This window comes from Corylus avellana, chromosome 10, assembly GCF_965113065.1.
Source record: "Corylus avellana chromosome 10, dhCorAvel1.hap1.2, whole genome shotgun sequence".
Classification (NCBI taxonomy): Eukaryota; Viridiplantae; Streptophyta; class Magnoliopsida; order Fagales; family Betulaceae; genus Corylus; species Corylus avellana.
This window is the reverse complement of record NC_142499.1, coordinates 18800993-18814701: the sequence shown is the minus strand read 5'-3', so window position 1 is coordinate 18814701 and position 13709 is coordinate 18800993. Positions and strand designations below refer to the sequence as shown.

Sequence of the window (13709 nt, the reverse complement as noted above, 5' to 3'; positions counted from 1 at the left end):
GCCAATTACCCCATATTTTTTTTATTAATTAATTTATTATTTTTTTAATTTTAAATAATATTTTATTATTATTTTTTGTTAATAAGACATGTGTTTCATTTATGATTCTAAAAAGAAATCCTAGCGATAAATTTAATATTTTTATGTTATTTTAGACGGAAAATGATCCTTTTCTACGAGAATAGAGCAATGAGATTTGGGCCCCAAAGCAGCCGCAGAAGCAGGCCGGGTGGGTGGGTTCATAACCCCCACCGTCTTGTCCAATTCAAAATCCACCCATGCAAATTGCAGAACGTCTTTTATTGTTTGGGACTTGGGAGGGAGACAAAATAGACCCAAAAAAAAGTTGAACAATTATGTCTACTTCACCAGCTTCATTCCAAGGCTGCCCCGTGTACACATACTAATGGTAGTGATGGGATGAAGGGTAGTGTTGTCCAAAAGTTTTAATAAGGGTAATTCATTAAATGCAATATCCTTCAAAATGCACTAAATAGAAGAAATGGAGGGATTTTGAAATAAAGATGATCCTATTCCGAAGGAAGGAAAGATGAAAAATAGTAGAAAGAACGTTGAGGGTATTAACAGCCCTTCACCGGCGAGCATTAATTATACACCTCTCTTTCTGTCTGAATGAAACGAATTTATCACCTACAACACTCCAAACTCCATATTTATTGTCATGCATATGGGCTTCCTCTTTCTCCGTCCCTGCCTTGCTCTACTTTTTTCTTAAAGAAGACAAAATAATCTCTCTCTCTCTCTCTCGATTGTTAGTTTGTGTCTCTCTCTCAGACATATGATCGAATAGTGGGGCGACAGCCGACAGAAGGATAAGTTTTGAGGTTTTGCTTGTTTTTTTGTGCGATTCAAGGAAATGGGGATCTTCTCATTGATCACAGGGAGGGCAGGCCCAAGTGGGTTCGGATCAGCTTCAACGGCTGAACAGGTTACTGCAGGGATTGATGCAAGTAACCTCACTGCCATTGTCACCGGTCAGCCCTCTGTGCATTTCTTTTTCCTTTTTTACTGTCTCATAATCCCAAAATGGAACTTATCAATGCCATTTAATTGAATTTCTGTACTTGATCTAATGCTCATAACTCAATAAATTAATCAACGTATTCTACTCTAGTCTATCTGAATGTTTTTGACTTCTCCATGCTATGTCTGATTCTTTTACATTCAATGTTATTGTTGTTTTGTTTTTCCATGTTCACTAACCAGAACAGCTGCCATATTCTCTCAATTTGTCAGCAATTGCTGGTTTCGACGCTTCAGTTTTTGATCTGTCAAATTTTTTTTTGTTGGGTCATCATTGTAATTTTTTAAATTTACCCTTTGTAACTATATTTCTCAATGATTCTTTTTTGTCTTCTTGTAAGATTTTTTTATTTTTTTATTTATAGCCTACAAGGCAAGCTTATTGCAGGTGGGGCTTGTTCTTCAGGAGTTAGCTCATCATGCCTTTAGTGCTCTCACCAACTGGGAAAAATTTTATTTTTTTTTATTTTAAGATTGAAAACTGTAAAAGTTTGTGAACTTTGTTGAGGAAAAATTGCAGGAGGGGCAAGCGGAATTGGGTTGGAGACAGCAAGAGTGTTGGCTCTTCGGAGAGCTCATGTCATCATTGCTGCCAGGAACATGGAATCTGCAAATGCGGCAAAACAGCACATTCTTAAAGACAACGAAACGGCACGCGTGGATGTTCTGAAGCTCGATCTGTGCTCCTTGAAGTCCATCAGAGCATTTGTTCATAGCTTTAACGCTCTTGACGTTCCTCTTAACATTTTGATGTGATCTCTCTCTCTCTCTCCCTCTCTCACTCTCTATCTGCGTTGGTGCCAAACTAATAAATTTATCGCCCTGCAGAAACAATGCCGGTGTCATGTTCTGCCCATTCCAGCTTTCAGAAGATGGGATGGAGATCCAATTTGCAACAAATCATCTGGGTGGGTATTAAAGTAAACAGAAATATCGAAGAGAAAAAGCTATCGGTCAATATTTTTTTTCATATTTGACTAATTTCATATTACAAATCAACTATTAGATTTGTTAATTAACGTGGACTTCACATAAACTAATCTATTAAATTTGTAAGAGAATATAGACCAAATATAAAAAACTTATTGACCCTTAGCATAATCTGCACATATCTAATATATATATATATATATATAAAAGAATTTGATTCAATATATGTTAAAAAGTGTCTTGTTGTTTATGGTAAATGCATGTCTTAAGAAATTGGATCCAGCCACTAATGGGTAATCTCCACTGTGCAGGTCATTTTCTCTTGACAAATCTTCTTCTTGAGAAAATGAAGCGCACAGCGAGAGCAACCGGTGTGGAGGGCAGGATTGTCAATCTGTCATCAATAGCCCACGCCCACACTTACCAGAGTGGAATAAGATTTGAGAAGATGAATGATAGAATTGGGTATGTCCTATTTTCTTTTTCTTTCTTTAGGTGATATGGGCATCCCTGATCGCTTGATCTGGGACCATACACGTGTACCCACTGTTAGGGTATGTTTGATAATGGTTCTGGATCTTAAAATAAAAAAAAATAATAATAATAATGTTACTTTAATTTTATATTATATTTATTTATTTATCAAATTTAAGATATAAATATCAGTAACATACTCATAATCGAGCGACTTAGTGATGTTGCCCTTCATCTTCTTTGCTTCAGTTATTCTGACAAAAGGGCTTATGGCCAATCCAAATTAGCAAACATATTACATGCTAATGAGCTGTCTCGTCGTTTGCAGGTATAATAATCCTACTCTAATAATTTTATCAAACTTGTAAGCTGATTTTTTTTTTTTTAATTATATATATATATATTTGGGGGATTAATTAAATGCAAGGTGATCATTAGAGCAGGCCAAAGATTTAATTTCCACGTCAATAATTTTCAATTAATTCATTGATCATATTTCTGAAATCAAATGCAGGAAGAAGGTGTAAACATTACAGCCAATTCAGTCCACCCAGGATTGATAATGACTCCCCTCATGAGACATTCTGCCGTTATGATGAGTACGCTCTATATTCTATATATAATATAGTTTTTTTTTTTTTTTAATATAGATATATATATATATATATATTAAAAAAACATACAAAACAAATATGGATATTAATTCTTATTTATTTATTTTTTTTAAAAAAAAACTTCTCAAATTAAACTTCAAACCAAACTTTTTCTTTCTTCTTTTAATTTGGTGTTATATATATGCAGGGATGCTGCAGGTGTTCACCTTTTTCATATGGAAGAACGTACCTCAGGTAAATTAACACATTTTAATGTAATTTATTTCGTGATAAAATAATAATAATTTTTAGGAAAAAATTCACTTAACTCTTAAAAACTTTATTACCTCCATAAACTTTAAGAACTCTTATTTTAATGTATTAATATTTCTTTTTTTTTTTCAATTTCAATTAACAGTGTTTAAAAATCCTAACGGATGGGTGTCAAAATTTTCAAAATATCATTTTTTTTTTCTTTTAGGAAAAAAAGAAAGAAAAAAAATTACAAAGATTTAGGCATTGGTCAAGATTTAACGGAATTTGCAAAAATACACTCTTGAATATTTGAATTTAGGGTTTTGAGAATTTTGACAGGATTTAACAGAAAATCCTAACGGAGAGGTAAATTTGAAAAAAAAAATTGATATACTAAATTAAGAATTTTTGAAGTTTATGGAGATAATTTTAAAAGCTGCGACAATTTAGAAGGATTAAATAAAGTTTTTTTTTTAATTTTATTTTATATAAATTTAAATTCTTATATAAAGTGGTATGTAAATATGTGATCTCAGAGAGATATTGTTGTTTTGAAAATAAATTCTAAAAAAAAAAAAAAATTAGGGTAACGGAGTTATATGTGTTACAGGGAGCAGCCACGACTTGCTATGTTGCACTCCACCCACGTGTGAAAGGTGTGGGTGGAAAGTACTACGTGGACTGCAATGAGATGCAGCCAAGTGGGTTTGCTAGAGATGCAGTGTTGGCTAAAAAGCTCTGGGACTTCAGCAACAAGTTGGTTGATTCTGCTTCAAAGCCTTAACAATGGCTGCTTCATTTCCCCTTGATATTTGCCTGAAGCAATCGATTGATCGATTGATTGATTGTTGCTTTGATATTTGTGAAGAATTTCCAGTTTCTTTCCAATGAATTTGATTTTATGCCTTTTTTTATTTTTCTTATTTATGAATTTGGACCTTAATTCCCTTTCTCTGTTGCCCAATGCAAATTGATTTAATAAAAAGGTTATGCATTTTCTATTAACTTTTTCTATTGTTGTTGAATCTTGATATCAGTCGTTTTCACTACCAGCTTTTTCCAATATTTAATTTGAGTAATATTGCTCTTCTTGTTGAAGAATAATTTCACATTGTCGGTGGACAAGACCTTGAGCATGTTTATAAGAAATAAGCAACCATATCTTATAGAACCGGTTCTATAAGATGAGTTAGGCCCACAAATTTTTTTATGGTATCAGGACAAAGGGGGCTCACACTACTTACCTCGTGACAAGGAGCGTGAAGGAGGGTGTTGAGGAATAATTATTGCCCGTGAAAAAAACCTTAGGCATGTTTATAAGAAATTGATAACTCTCTTCTATAAAACCGGTTTTATGAGATGAGTTATCTATTTAAAAAAATAGATAAAAAAAAAAAAAAAAAAAACACTGAAAATATAGCATAACAAATTAACAATCATATTAAATGAGTGTAATAAATAAATAAAATAAAATAAAAATCTAATGGACCGGATCGGCCTCCCAAAGGCCCACGGCCCGCACAAGGCAAGCAGACCAACCCACCACAACTGCGGCGAAGACCGTAGGGAGGATGAGATCAAACTTAGACTTGCCCAACAGGTGAGCCGGGAAGCAGAACATCTCCCCCGCCGGCGAGTCTAACGGCACTCTAACGAACCCTTCCGTCACGCACGTTTTGGAGAACGAAGAGGACGAGGATATCGCCGACAGGAAGGCAACCTTCAGAGGGAACGACGCCACCGCAACCGTCAGCGTTAGAATGGTTGTCCACGCGACGGCATAGACGAGGACCGGCCACCAGTAGGCAAGGCGGGTGAGCATGGAGGTGAAAAACATAGTGGGTAATGTTGGAACAGTGAGCTGAAGAGAGATGGTGTTTGGTTTCGGCGATTGGTGAGGTTTGGAAATTGGAAATGGGAGTGCGTTGGTTTCAGGAGAGCGATTCCATTGACAAGAACTTGAGCTTTTGGCTTTGGAATATACGTCTCAAATACGGGCGTCAAGAGTTAAACTTCTATAGCATTTGTCAAGGAGAAACTCAAGATCAAGTTTGTTAATGGTTTTTTTAAATTTTTTATTTTATTTTATGGATTAAATACATTTAAAAGTTTGAATTGTCTGTCATTTCTAAAAAGCGTGAGACTTGAATGATCAAATTATTATTTTATAGCAAATAAATAACTATGCTCCATATCTTTTAAAAAAAATTAAAAAATAAATAAAAAGAAAAAACATTTTATGAGGACCATCCTGATAACACCTCTTTTATAGTCCTCAATTAATAACCGACATATAAGCAAAAACATAAAAAGTGTACAAAAATAAGTTGAACCAAAATACACTAGATTTTAGGGTGATAAAATTCCTAAACGATTAACCTTTCATCTCTAGGTTTTAGTTATGAATCCAAAAACGAGTTTTGAGGCATTAGAAACGGGTTTTGAGGCAGGTCACGGTCGGTGGGATTTGAGGCATTCACCGCCAGCCAGACCCGTGGGTCTGGCCTGAGTCTTGTTGGCTACGGTTTTTTTTTTTTTTGATTTGGTGTGATTGTTCTCACTTTTATTTTATGCATTTTTCTTAAATTGATGATGTGTCACATAGTAATTGAAGGCTACAAAAAAGGTGTTATCAGGATGGACTTAATAGTATAGGCTCTTAAGAAAAAAAAAAAAAAATGGTGAGATGTACATTTTTTTTAAAAAAAAAAAAATGTTTTTTTTAGTCCACATATGAAGATTGTTTGATATTTTTAAAAATTGTTGTGTTTTTAAAGAACCAAAGACTAAATATGTTTCTATTGAACAAATAAGTGTGGAGCTCACCTTCATCCTCAACGGAGAATGGTGGCTGCAGAGGCTGTAGGAGCTTACACTGGGGCTAGTTTTTGTCGTGAGATCGGCATTTCCAACATTATTTTGGAGGGTGACTCTCTACAAGTGGTGTAGTCAGTGACACCCATGGAAGAAAGTTGGACCCGCTTTGGCCATCTAGTGGAGGATATGCAAAGGGATTTGCAATCCCTACAAAGCTGGCAATGTTGTTTTGTAAGTAGATAAGCAAATAATTAATGCTGCTCATAAGCTAAAGCTAGCAAATGCCGCTACACAACAAGTCATAGATATGATTTAGTTGGAGGAAACTCTTGATTATATTTGTGATATTATTTTGATTGAATAATCTACTCTGTCAGTAGTTGATATATGAAATCCTAATTCTTATTTAAAAAAAAATGGTAAATGCAAAACAACTCTAATTTAATTAGGGTGGCTGCCCAACCATCTCTATCTTTCATTGGGGTATCCTTCTCTTTTCTAATATTTTAAAATAATAAGTCAACCCCTATCATGGATCAAAATTCTTATTAGGTTATTCGAATTTTATAGAAATTTGATTCGTCTAAGAAAATGGCTGCAAGATCCACTTGCTCCAAATAGCCGAAGATGCTAGACCTATCTGCTTGGGACAAATGGACTCCACAACTACTTCTCTTAAACCAACCGAATTTCTGATAAGAGGAAATCTCAATCCTAAAAATTATGATTAGAATGAATACTTGTTCTTATGTAGTATTTAGTAACTATCATTTTCTATTATTCATAACATAATGTTTATTCCCCTGTAACCTTTTCCCGTATTTGATTAGAAAAAAAAAAAAAAACATAATGTTTATTAAATTGAAATAAAACTCTTGTACATATAACGTGTGAATCATATTAATTCTCCTCACGAAGATATGTCTGACAAAGGGTTATCCTCTTTCTCTTCTCTTTTCATTCCCATGATCTTTGCCATTCTTTTATTCTAGTTGTTATCGCATTCGGTGGGACCGAAGAGGTGGGAATGGTGAGACCAAAATCAATGATGGTTGCTCAACCGTTTGGAGTTATACGAACATAATGGTCTTTGGACCATGGCCTGACAGATTTTTATAATATAAAATTAATAAGTTAGGTTTGAAAAGTTTCTTCTGATTAATTAAACGGGTTATATTCTTGCCTTGACATACTACGAATCCTACACAAAATATGAAAGATGATAATTTCTTACACTACACGCAATCACAAATTGTCAAAACACTAATTAAGGAGGAAATTTAATTGGTTGGATGGTTGGACAAGTGTTTTTTTAATGGGTCCATGATTTTTAGAAAAGTGCTTTCAAAACCAAATTCTGATTCTAGAGAATTGTAAAACTTTAAAAGTGCTAAACGACTTCGTGTAAATCTGTCATTTTCTTTTATAAGGTGATAGTCTACTGGAATATCAAAAAATGTGTTAGTAATCTCAAATACAGTTAAAGGTCCTTTAAAATTTGGGTGTAGGGTAAAATTTTCTTTCCTTTTTTTATTATTTTTAGAAACTTCACAAAGGAGCCTTGAACTAACACGTGATTTGAAAAGACCCCTTCAAATTTCAAAACTTCTCAATTTTACCCTCGAACTTTTAATTTGATGCAATCTACCCCATCTGTCAATTTTTGGACGTTAAAAGTAATGAAATGACCTTTATACCCCTGTAACTTTTCTAAAATTTCAAAGTTACCCTTAATTTCAAATTGAAAAAATAAAAAAATAAAAAAAATTGAAGGATAATTTAGTCTTTGTAGTGGTTTCTGTTAGGGTTTAACGACAAAAATTGACAAAGGGGGTTAATTGCATCAAATTGAAGTTCAGGAGGGTGAAATTGAGAATTTTTAAAATTTGAGAAGATCTTCTCAAAACATGTGATAGTTCAGAGGTCCTAAGTGAAGTTATCATTTTTTTGTTCTCTCTCTTTTATCACTTTTATAAATTGCTTACATGTGTTAACATGTGATTGGAGCTAAAGTTAAAAATTTAACACTCTAATTGCATTCTAACATGTGTTAGAAAGTTGTAAAAGAATTATAGATCTAAGCATATTTCTTCTGTTTTTCTTTAACAGAGATTGAGTGAGTTTGTTGAAGTAGAAAAAGGGTCGGCAGCCCCTTTCATTGTATAAAAACCTCAATCTTGCAATTGTTCATAGTCCACAACCCAATTAATGCATTCTTGTATATGGAGGTTTGACTATCCTCCAACTAGTCAATTCAGTTCATCCTTTTCAATCTCTTCACATTTCTATTCACATCTTTGGTTGGTGGGTAATGATATAGTTTACGCCCGGCGTGCATCAACAGTGATGCACGCCAGGCGTAAATTTTTTATTTATTATTATTTTATTATTTTAATTAAAAAAAAAAAAAAAATTTACGCCTGGTGTGCATCACTGTTGATGCACGCCGGCGTAAACTATATCATCACAAGGGATATGTATGCTAGAAAAGTTAAAAGATCCACATCACAAGGACTTGCTTAATACCTACTTTCCTACTTTGGGAGGGGCCAACAACTTTTGATTATGCACAACTATTTTATCACCCTAAAGATATTATGGAACAAGGCATTTTTTTTTTTTTTTTTTTTAACGGGAATCACTTAGAATTCATTGATAAAAGGTCAAGAGCATAAAGCTTTTACATCACATAGCATAAAGCTCTGATAAATTATAGCTAAAAGCTATGAGGTTACAAAGAGCATAAAGTTCTGATAAATCATAACTACATGTTATGAGGTTACAGAATCATAAATACAATAAAAAAATTATAACAATAAAGTATTATTTATGACCTCAACTTCTACTAACCTATGCACCACTTTAGTTATGGAACAGAATGGAACAAGGCACTTGTGCTTATAATTCTTCTTCTTCAAAAAAAAAAAAAAAAAATTATTGCCTTGAAGCATATGACACGAATATTTCACAAAAAGATTTGTAATAGGATATATATTACAGGCAAGCTACAACAGAGATTGATTTCAGGAACTGGAGGAGAATGCTTTCTCTACCTTGAGAGTTAAAAGCAGAAACCCAGCATATGAGAGGCAGAGCGCGGCGAGCATAACCACCAGCATTGCCTTCAATGAGATGTATGGACTCACGAAAAACACGACTGCGATGGAACCACTCTGCCAGACCTTGAGCTGTGCAAATGCTCCTTCCTGTTTCCAAGATCATAACACCTGGTTAGAACTTCAGGTGCAATGAGAAGAAATTGTCTTATGGGGCTGTTGAATGATTTGGAAGACTTTGCAAGCCAAATACCACTGGTATTGGCAGTGTAGATAGAGAAGAATTTGCAGTGTGAAATTATGCATAAACCATTGAGAAAATATGGAAACGTTTATCCAGAAAGTGGCTAATCTTACCCTTTGCTGTGTACATTGAGAATACCAAGATATGAATATCTAGGTAAGTTGTTAAACATCAAAGGCATATTATTAATATGTTTAATTAGTACCGTATCATGCTTGAAGAGTATCCCAAGCAAAGCATTAAGTTGTGTATTAAATACTCCATCACCAATACCCAACATGGCAGCCATGAGAAGTGGGTACATAATGCCAAGTACTCCGCTAGTTAACCTGAATCATGACATGGCAAAGTAAATATGGCTTCAAATTAATCAATAGAATAAAAACTCAGGTTTGAAGAAAATTTAGAATAATTAAGTGCTTAGTACCTGTATATTAGCAGGAGCCACAGGAATACAACAGCCTGAATTAAGGCACCACCAGAAACTATCAAAGTGATTGACGTGAGACCGGAGGTGAGTCGACCAGCTGCCAGTGAACACTAGCACAAGTTCCAACAACAAATTTAGAGAAACAATTCAATTAAACAATATACATTCACAATCCTGCACTTCCAGCATGGACTATTACAACTTCAATTTAATTACCACCTTAACACCCGAATTGAGCTTTTGCATAAGATACAAAGAAAAATTTCAGCTTGCTTTAAGAAAGATATATCATACAATGTGTAACAGAGGTCGCAAGTAAAATATTGTTATAACAACTGGGTAGCACATCATGTTAAAAGTCAGACCACAGGAAAATGCACTGCTGCTGAGGAGTTAAAAAGAATTACAAAGTTTATAATTGCTAAAGGAGACAGAAAATCAGAAGGATTTTTCTCTCTTCTTTTTTGGTTGTGGAAAAGGGCTGGTGGGGACAAAACTGTTTCCTTATCTTTGAAGTTTCATCCATGAATAATAGGCAAAGCTGTGATAATATGAAAGATGCGAAACTAATTTACTATTTCGGCAAGCTATTTCAGTTGAAGCAGATTGAAAGGTAAGCAACTCCTCATTTCTGCATCTCACACTTACTATTGCATCAAAAGCTCCATACACTGCCATTGCACCACCCACACCAGACACACCGAGTGCTGGAGTTACAATATCCTTGGTGAATTCAGCCCTAAGATTGCAATAATATCCCACGTTAATAAGAGAAATTGGAAGGGTATTGAGAACTTGGAAAGATATGAATTGATACTGGGATGGCAGAAAGAAACTATTCTTCATAAACTCATCCAGTAATTACCATACAAACGCCTGTTGTAATCCTGAATACGCAATAAGGGGGATGGTCAATAGCATCCGTGCATCAAACAAGAGAGTGACTAAAGACTTTGACAGAGAAACCACGGTAGAATATACGCCAACGGAAGAATCTTGAGTCCCATCCTCTGCGTTATGGTTCCTTTTTGTTAAGAAGCACATAAGTATGGTACCTAAGGTCATACTGCAAAGGAACACAACAAACAACAAAGTTGTGCCACTGGTACTTCCCTCCTGCAGTGATGTAATACAAAATAAAACCATTGAATGAAAGAATAAAAATTGCAAACTATAAATTATACGTGCTATGCATATGCTAGAAAAATTTCCTAAATCAAGAGAACGTATATACATGATGGCACCTGCCTAGGGAATGTTTTACTATGGGCCTTCATACGTGGGGATTGAAACTCAGGCCATGCTTGCACGTATATGTCCTTAATGACTTAAAAATTTTCTGTACTAAACAGACTAAAATCTGCTTCTCAGGCAAATAGAAATAAAATTAAAATAATGGAAAGGAAAAGAAATTGAAAAACACTAGCATCACGGTATTTTTAATCAGTAAGCCGAAGAGGCAAAGCAAAATAAGCACACTGGTGTGCTGTCATTGGAAAATATGCACAAAATATGTTACACCTGCGTAATTCTGTATTTATGTACATGATCTTGAATTATTTACTTGACTATTCTATGACTACTCTGTTGAAGGACCAATTCTTCCTCATAATTATTTTTCTCTAATTTTTATGCACGTTAACAGAAAATAAAAGGTTAATTCTATATATTTCAAGTTCTTTTTTTCTTGTTACATTTGAATACTATCTAATATCTGATTGGAGACAACAAAGGAGATGAATAAAGAAAAAACCTCTAGGGGCTGGTGGATGGAAGGATCAAGTAATCTTTAACAGCGAAAAAGATATAGTAACTTAACAGTAAAACCAGAATGACGGACCACAACAGCCAAATTCAACCATGAGGAAAATGCGTACCGTCCCATCGCTCAACATTGCAAGTGAAATAAGATTTCCAACAAACTGCAGAAATGTCGAACAAAAACCATATCACAGATTGAAGCTCCACATCAGCGAATTAAAAGTGACTGATAAAAGAAATTCATTCTTATCAAAACAGCACATAAATAGATTTGTTACAAAAAATTGTTCACCTGGTTACTCGCAAACATTCCCCAAAATTCTCCATTAAAGTTACCAATTACTGTCCCTTCATGTAAGTTGCAATCTTTTGCATGACTGCGGGCAGTGGAAGTGAGATACGTACCCTGATAGGCCATATGAAGGTTAAAAAAGATCTTTTGGCACTGCAAACTATTGGTGTAATATATCAAGAAACGTAAAAATCTGAAGCATGGAATTTCACCTGCCCAACCCATATAATTGAAGCAGAAAAGCCAAGGTACACAGAAGCTGGAACCATTGTATACCTACAGGAGAAGCAACTCATTTTTATCAATCATTCAATTCTCAATGCCATTTATAACTTCACAGTCCATATAGGCATAGCCATTATTAATTCAACAAGATTCACCATTTTCGTCATTTTCAGCCACTACAACGCAGTGTATAAACTAATTTAAGCACAGGAAAATCCAAAAAATAAAGGCATTAATGGTCCAATTTAATAATAATTACCATGTTGGCTTCAAATTAGCAGCTATGAACAACCAGTAACCAGTAGTCCCAAGAACCAAAGCATTCTTTGTCCCCAGTCTTCTAACCACCACAGAAGCCACTAATGAGAAAAATGTGAATGACAAATACAATATCCCAAGCGAAGTCATACCCAAATCCTCTTCCTGATTTGAAATTCATACTCAAAAACCATCAAACTCAGCCAAAACATTACCAAATTCAACCAAAAAAAAAAAGAAAAAGGAGCATCGTCATATTCACAACTTTTTGTTTCCCATTCTTTCCAGCTCTCTCAGAAACAAAAACAGAGAAAAGATAACCAAGATGTCAAGAACGAGATACAGAACTTTCAATCTTCCTCTGTTTTTCCTCTATTTTCTCAGCAAACTGCCAAACCAAAAATAGAATGACAAAAATTCCAACTGGGTAATGCCAAACACAGGACGGAGACTCACCGTGTTGAGGGTACTCTCCAAATTCTGAGCGGCTCCATAGGCAAGAAAGATCAAGAGGAAGGCAGAGCTGAGAATATGAACATCTCTGGCGTGGTTTTGCTTTGGGGTTTGAACCGGCGAACTATCCGCAACCAACGGCGACTCCTCGTCGTGGGAATCCATCGTGGCCTTGGGACTGTCGACCCAATTGATTGCAGAATCAGAGCGCTATATAAGAGCCCAGAAATGTGTCTCAAAAGAGTGAGGTAGAACACGACGAGTGCCGGCTTCGAATCGACCATCACAAGACATATAAGAAAGGGTAGGAGTTTCGATTATTTTAGTCAATGGAATCTCATAATTCGATTCGTTGCTGACATTAGGGAAAGGGAGTTTGTCGTTAGAGGCAAAAACTTCGAGTAATTTTGATGGTTAACTCTAGCCACAATTCTAATTTCTTCCCCTCTGCTCGGTGACAGGTCAGCCATGGCTCATTGACATGGTTACGTTGGCCGTGAGATAAAGGTAGACAGAATAAAAGTATTATTTTTAAAATTAAATCACCAAAAAAAAAAACACGTAACATATTATTTATAAATTTTAAATAATATGAAAATATTTTTACAATTTAATATATATATATAAAATTTAATATGAACCATAAAATAAATCATATCCATTAAAGTTACAATTATCTAATTGTTATTTTTTTCAAACTTTTTTACAGTTATAAGATCAATCACAGGAAGTTGGGAACTGTTGATCCTTTCACTTTTTCTTTCTAAATTTTCCCTTCTAATTTATTTTTACTTTTTTGTTGATTTTTTTTTTTTTCTTATGAAAATAAACTTTTAGTACCCAAGGGCCTTTTTCAACTATTCAATTAGCAGCAACA

General features: G+C 34.6%; 3 protein-coding genes across 5 annotated transcripts; 1 reads left to right on the top strand and 2 right to left on the bottom strand.

Annotated features, from left to right (window-relative positions):
• Positions 1-565: 565 nt before the first annotated feature.
• LOC132191571 (short-chain dehydrogenase TIC 32 B, chloroplastic) lies at positions 566-4283 on the top strand. Its single transcript, XM_059606663.2, has 8 exons — positions 566-995; positions 1565-1796; positions 1873-1952; positions 2286-2439; positions 2698-2776; positions 2963-3047; positions 3250-3296; positions 3907-4283. Exons 1-8 carry the CDS (start codon positions 878-880, stop codon positions 4078-4080), a joined length of 969 nt encoding a protein of 322 aa, XP_059462646.1. The 5' UTR covers positions 566-877; the 3' UTR covers positions 4081-4283.
• A 493-nt stretch (positions 4284-4776) lies between these two features.
• LOC132162409 (uncharacterized) lies at positions 4777-5302 on the bottom strand. The gene has a single exon (XM_059572642.2). The coding sequence runs from the start codon at positions 5131-5133 to the stop codon at positions 4777-4779; it is 357 nt and encodes a 118-aa protein (XP_059428625.1). The 5' UTR covers positions 5134-5302.
• Positions 5303-8785: 3483 nt separating this feature from the next.
• On the bottom strand, positions 8786-13290 carry LOC132161982 (Major facilitator superfamily protein). 3 transcript variants are annotated; one of them, XM_059572217.2, is made up of 11 exons: positions 12836-13290; positions 12381-12544; positions 12109-12172; positions 11897-12010; positions 11721-11765; positions 10709-10959; positions 10492-10582; positions 9841-9953; positions 9619-9742; positions 9167-9319; positions 8786-9025 (listed from the first exon to the last, which is right to left on the bottom strand). In XM_059572217.2, the coding sequence occupies exons 1-11, from the start codon at positions 12995-12997 to the stop codon at positions 8921-8923; spliced, it is 1386 nt and encodes a 461-aa protein (XP_059428200.2). In that variant the 5' UTR covers positions 12998-13290; the 3' UTR covers positions 8786-8920. The 3 variants fall into 3 exon arrangements, with proteins under 3 accessions (XP_059428200.2, XP_059428201.2, XP_088367600.1); XM_059572218.2 differs by having other exon boundaries at positions 8786-9022; XM_088511474.1 differs by having other exon boundaries at positions 8840-9319; positions 12836-13289.
• Positions 13291-13709: the final 419 nt, after the last annotated feature.

Excerpts from the sequence above, each read along its gene's own strand:
- LOC132191571 (XM_059606663.2), top strand. The coding sequence starts at position 878 with ATGGGGATCTTCTCATTGATCACAGGGAGGGCAGGCCCAAGTGGGTTC. Across the intron at positions 3,048-3,249 it reads ACATTCTGCCGTTATGATGA|GGATGCTGCAGGTGTTCACC; the intron begins GTACGCTCTATA and ends ATATATATGCAG. Across the intron at positions 3,297-3,906 it reads TATGGAAGAACGTACCTCAG|GGAGCAGCCACGACTTGCTA; the intron begins GTAAATTAACAC and ends TATGTGTTACAG.
- LOC132162409 (XM_059572642.2), bottom strand. The coding sequence starts at position 5,133 with ATGTTTTTCACCTCCATGCTCACCCGCCTTGCCTACTGGTGGCCGGTC.
- LOC132161982 (XM_059572217.2), bottom strand. The coding sequence starts at position 12,997 with ATGGATTCCCACGACGAGGAGTCGCCGTTGGTTGCGGATAGTTCGCCG. Across the intron at positions 9,954-10,491 it reads ATGGAGCTTTTGATGCAATA|TGTTCACTGGCAGCTGGTCG; the intron begins GTAAGTGTGAGA and ends AACTTGTGCTAG. Across the intron at positions 9,026-9,166 it reads TTCTGCTTTTAACTCTCAAG|AAGAAGAATTATAAGCACAA; the intron begins GTAGAGAAAGCA and ends TTTTTTTTGAAG.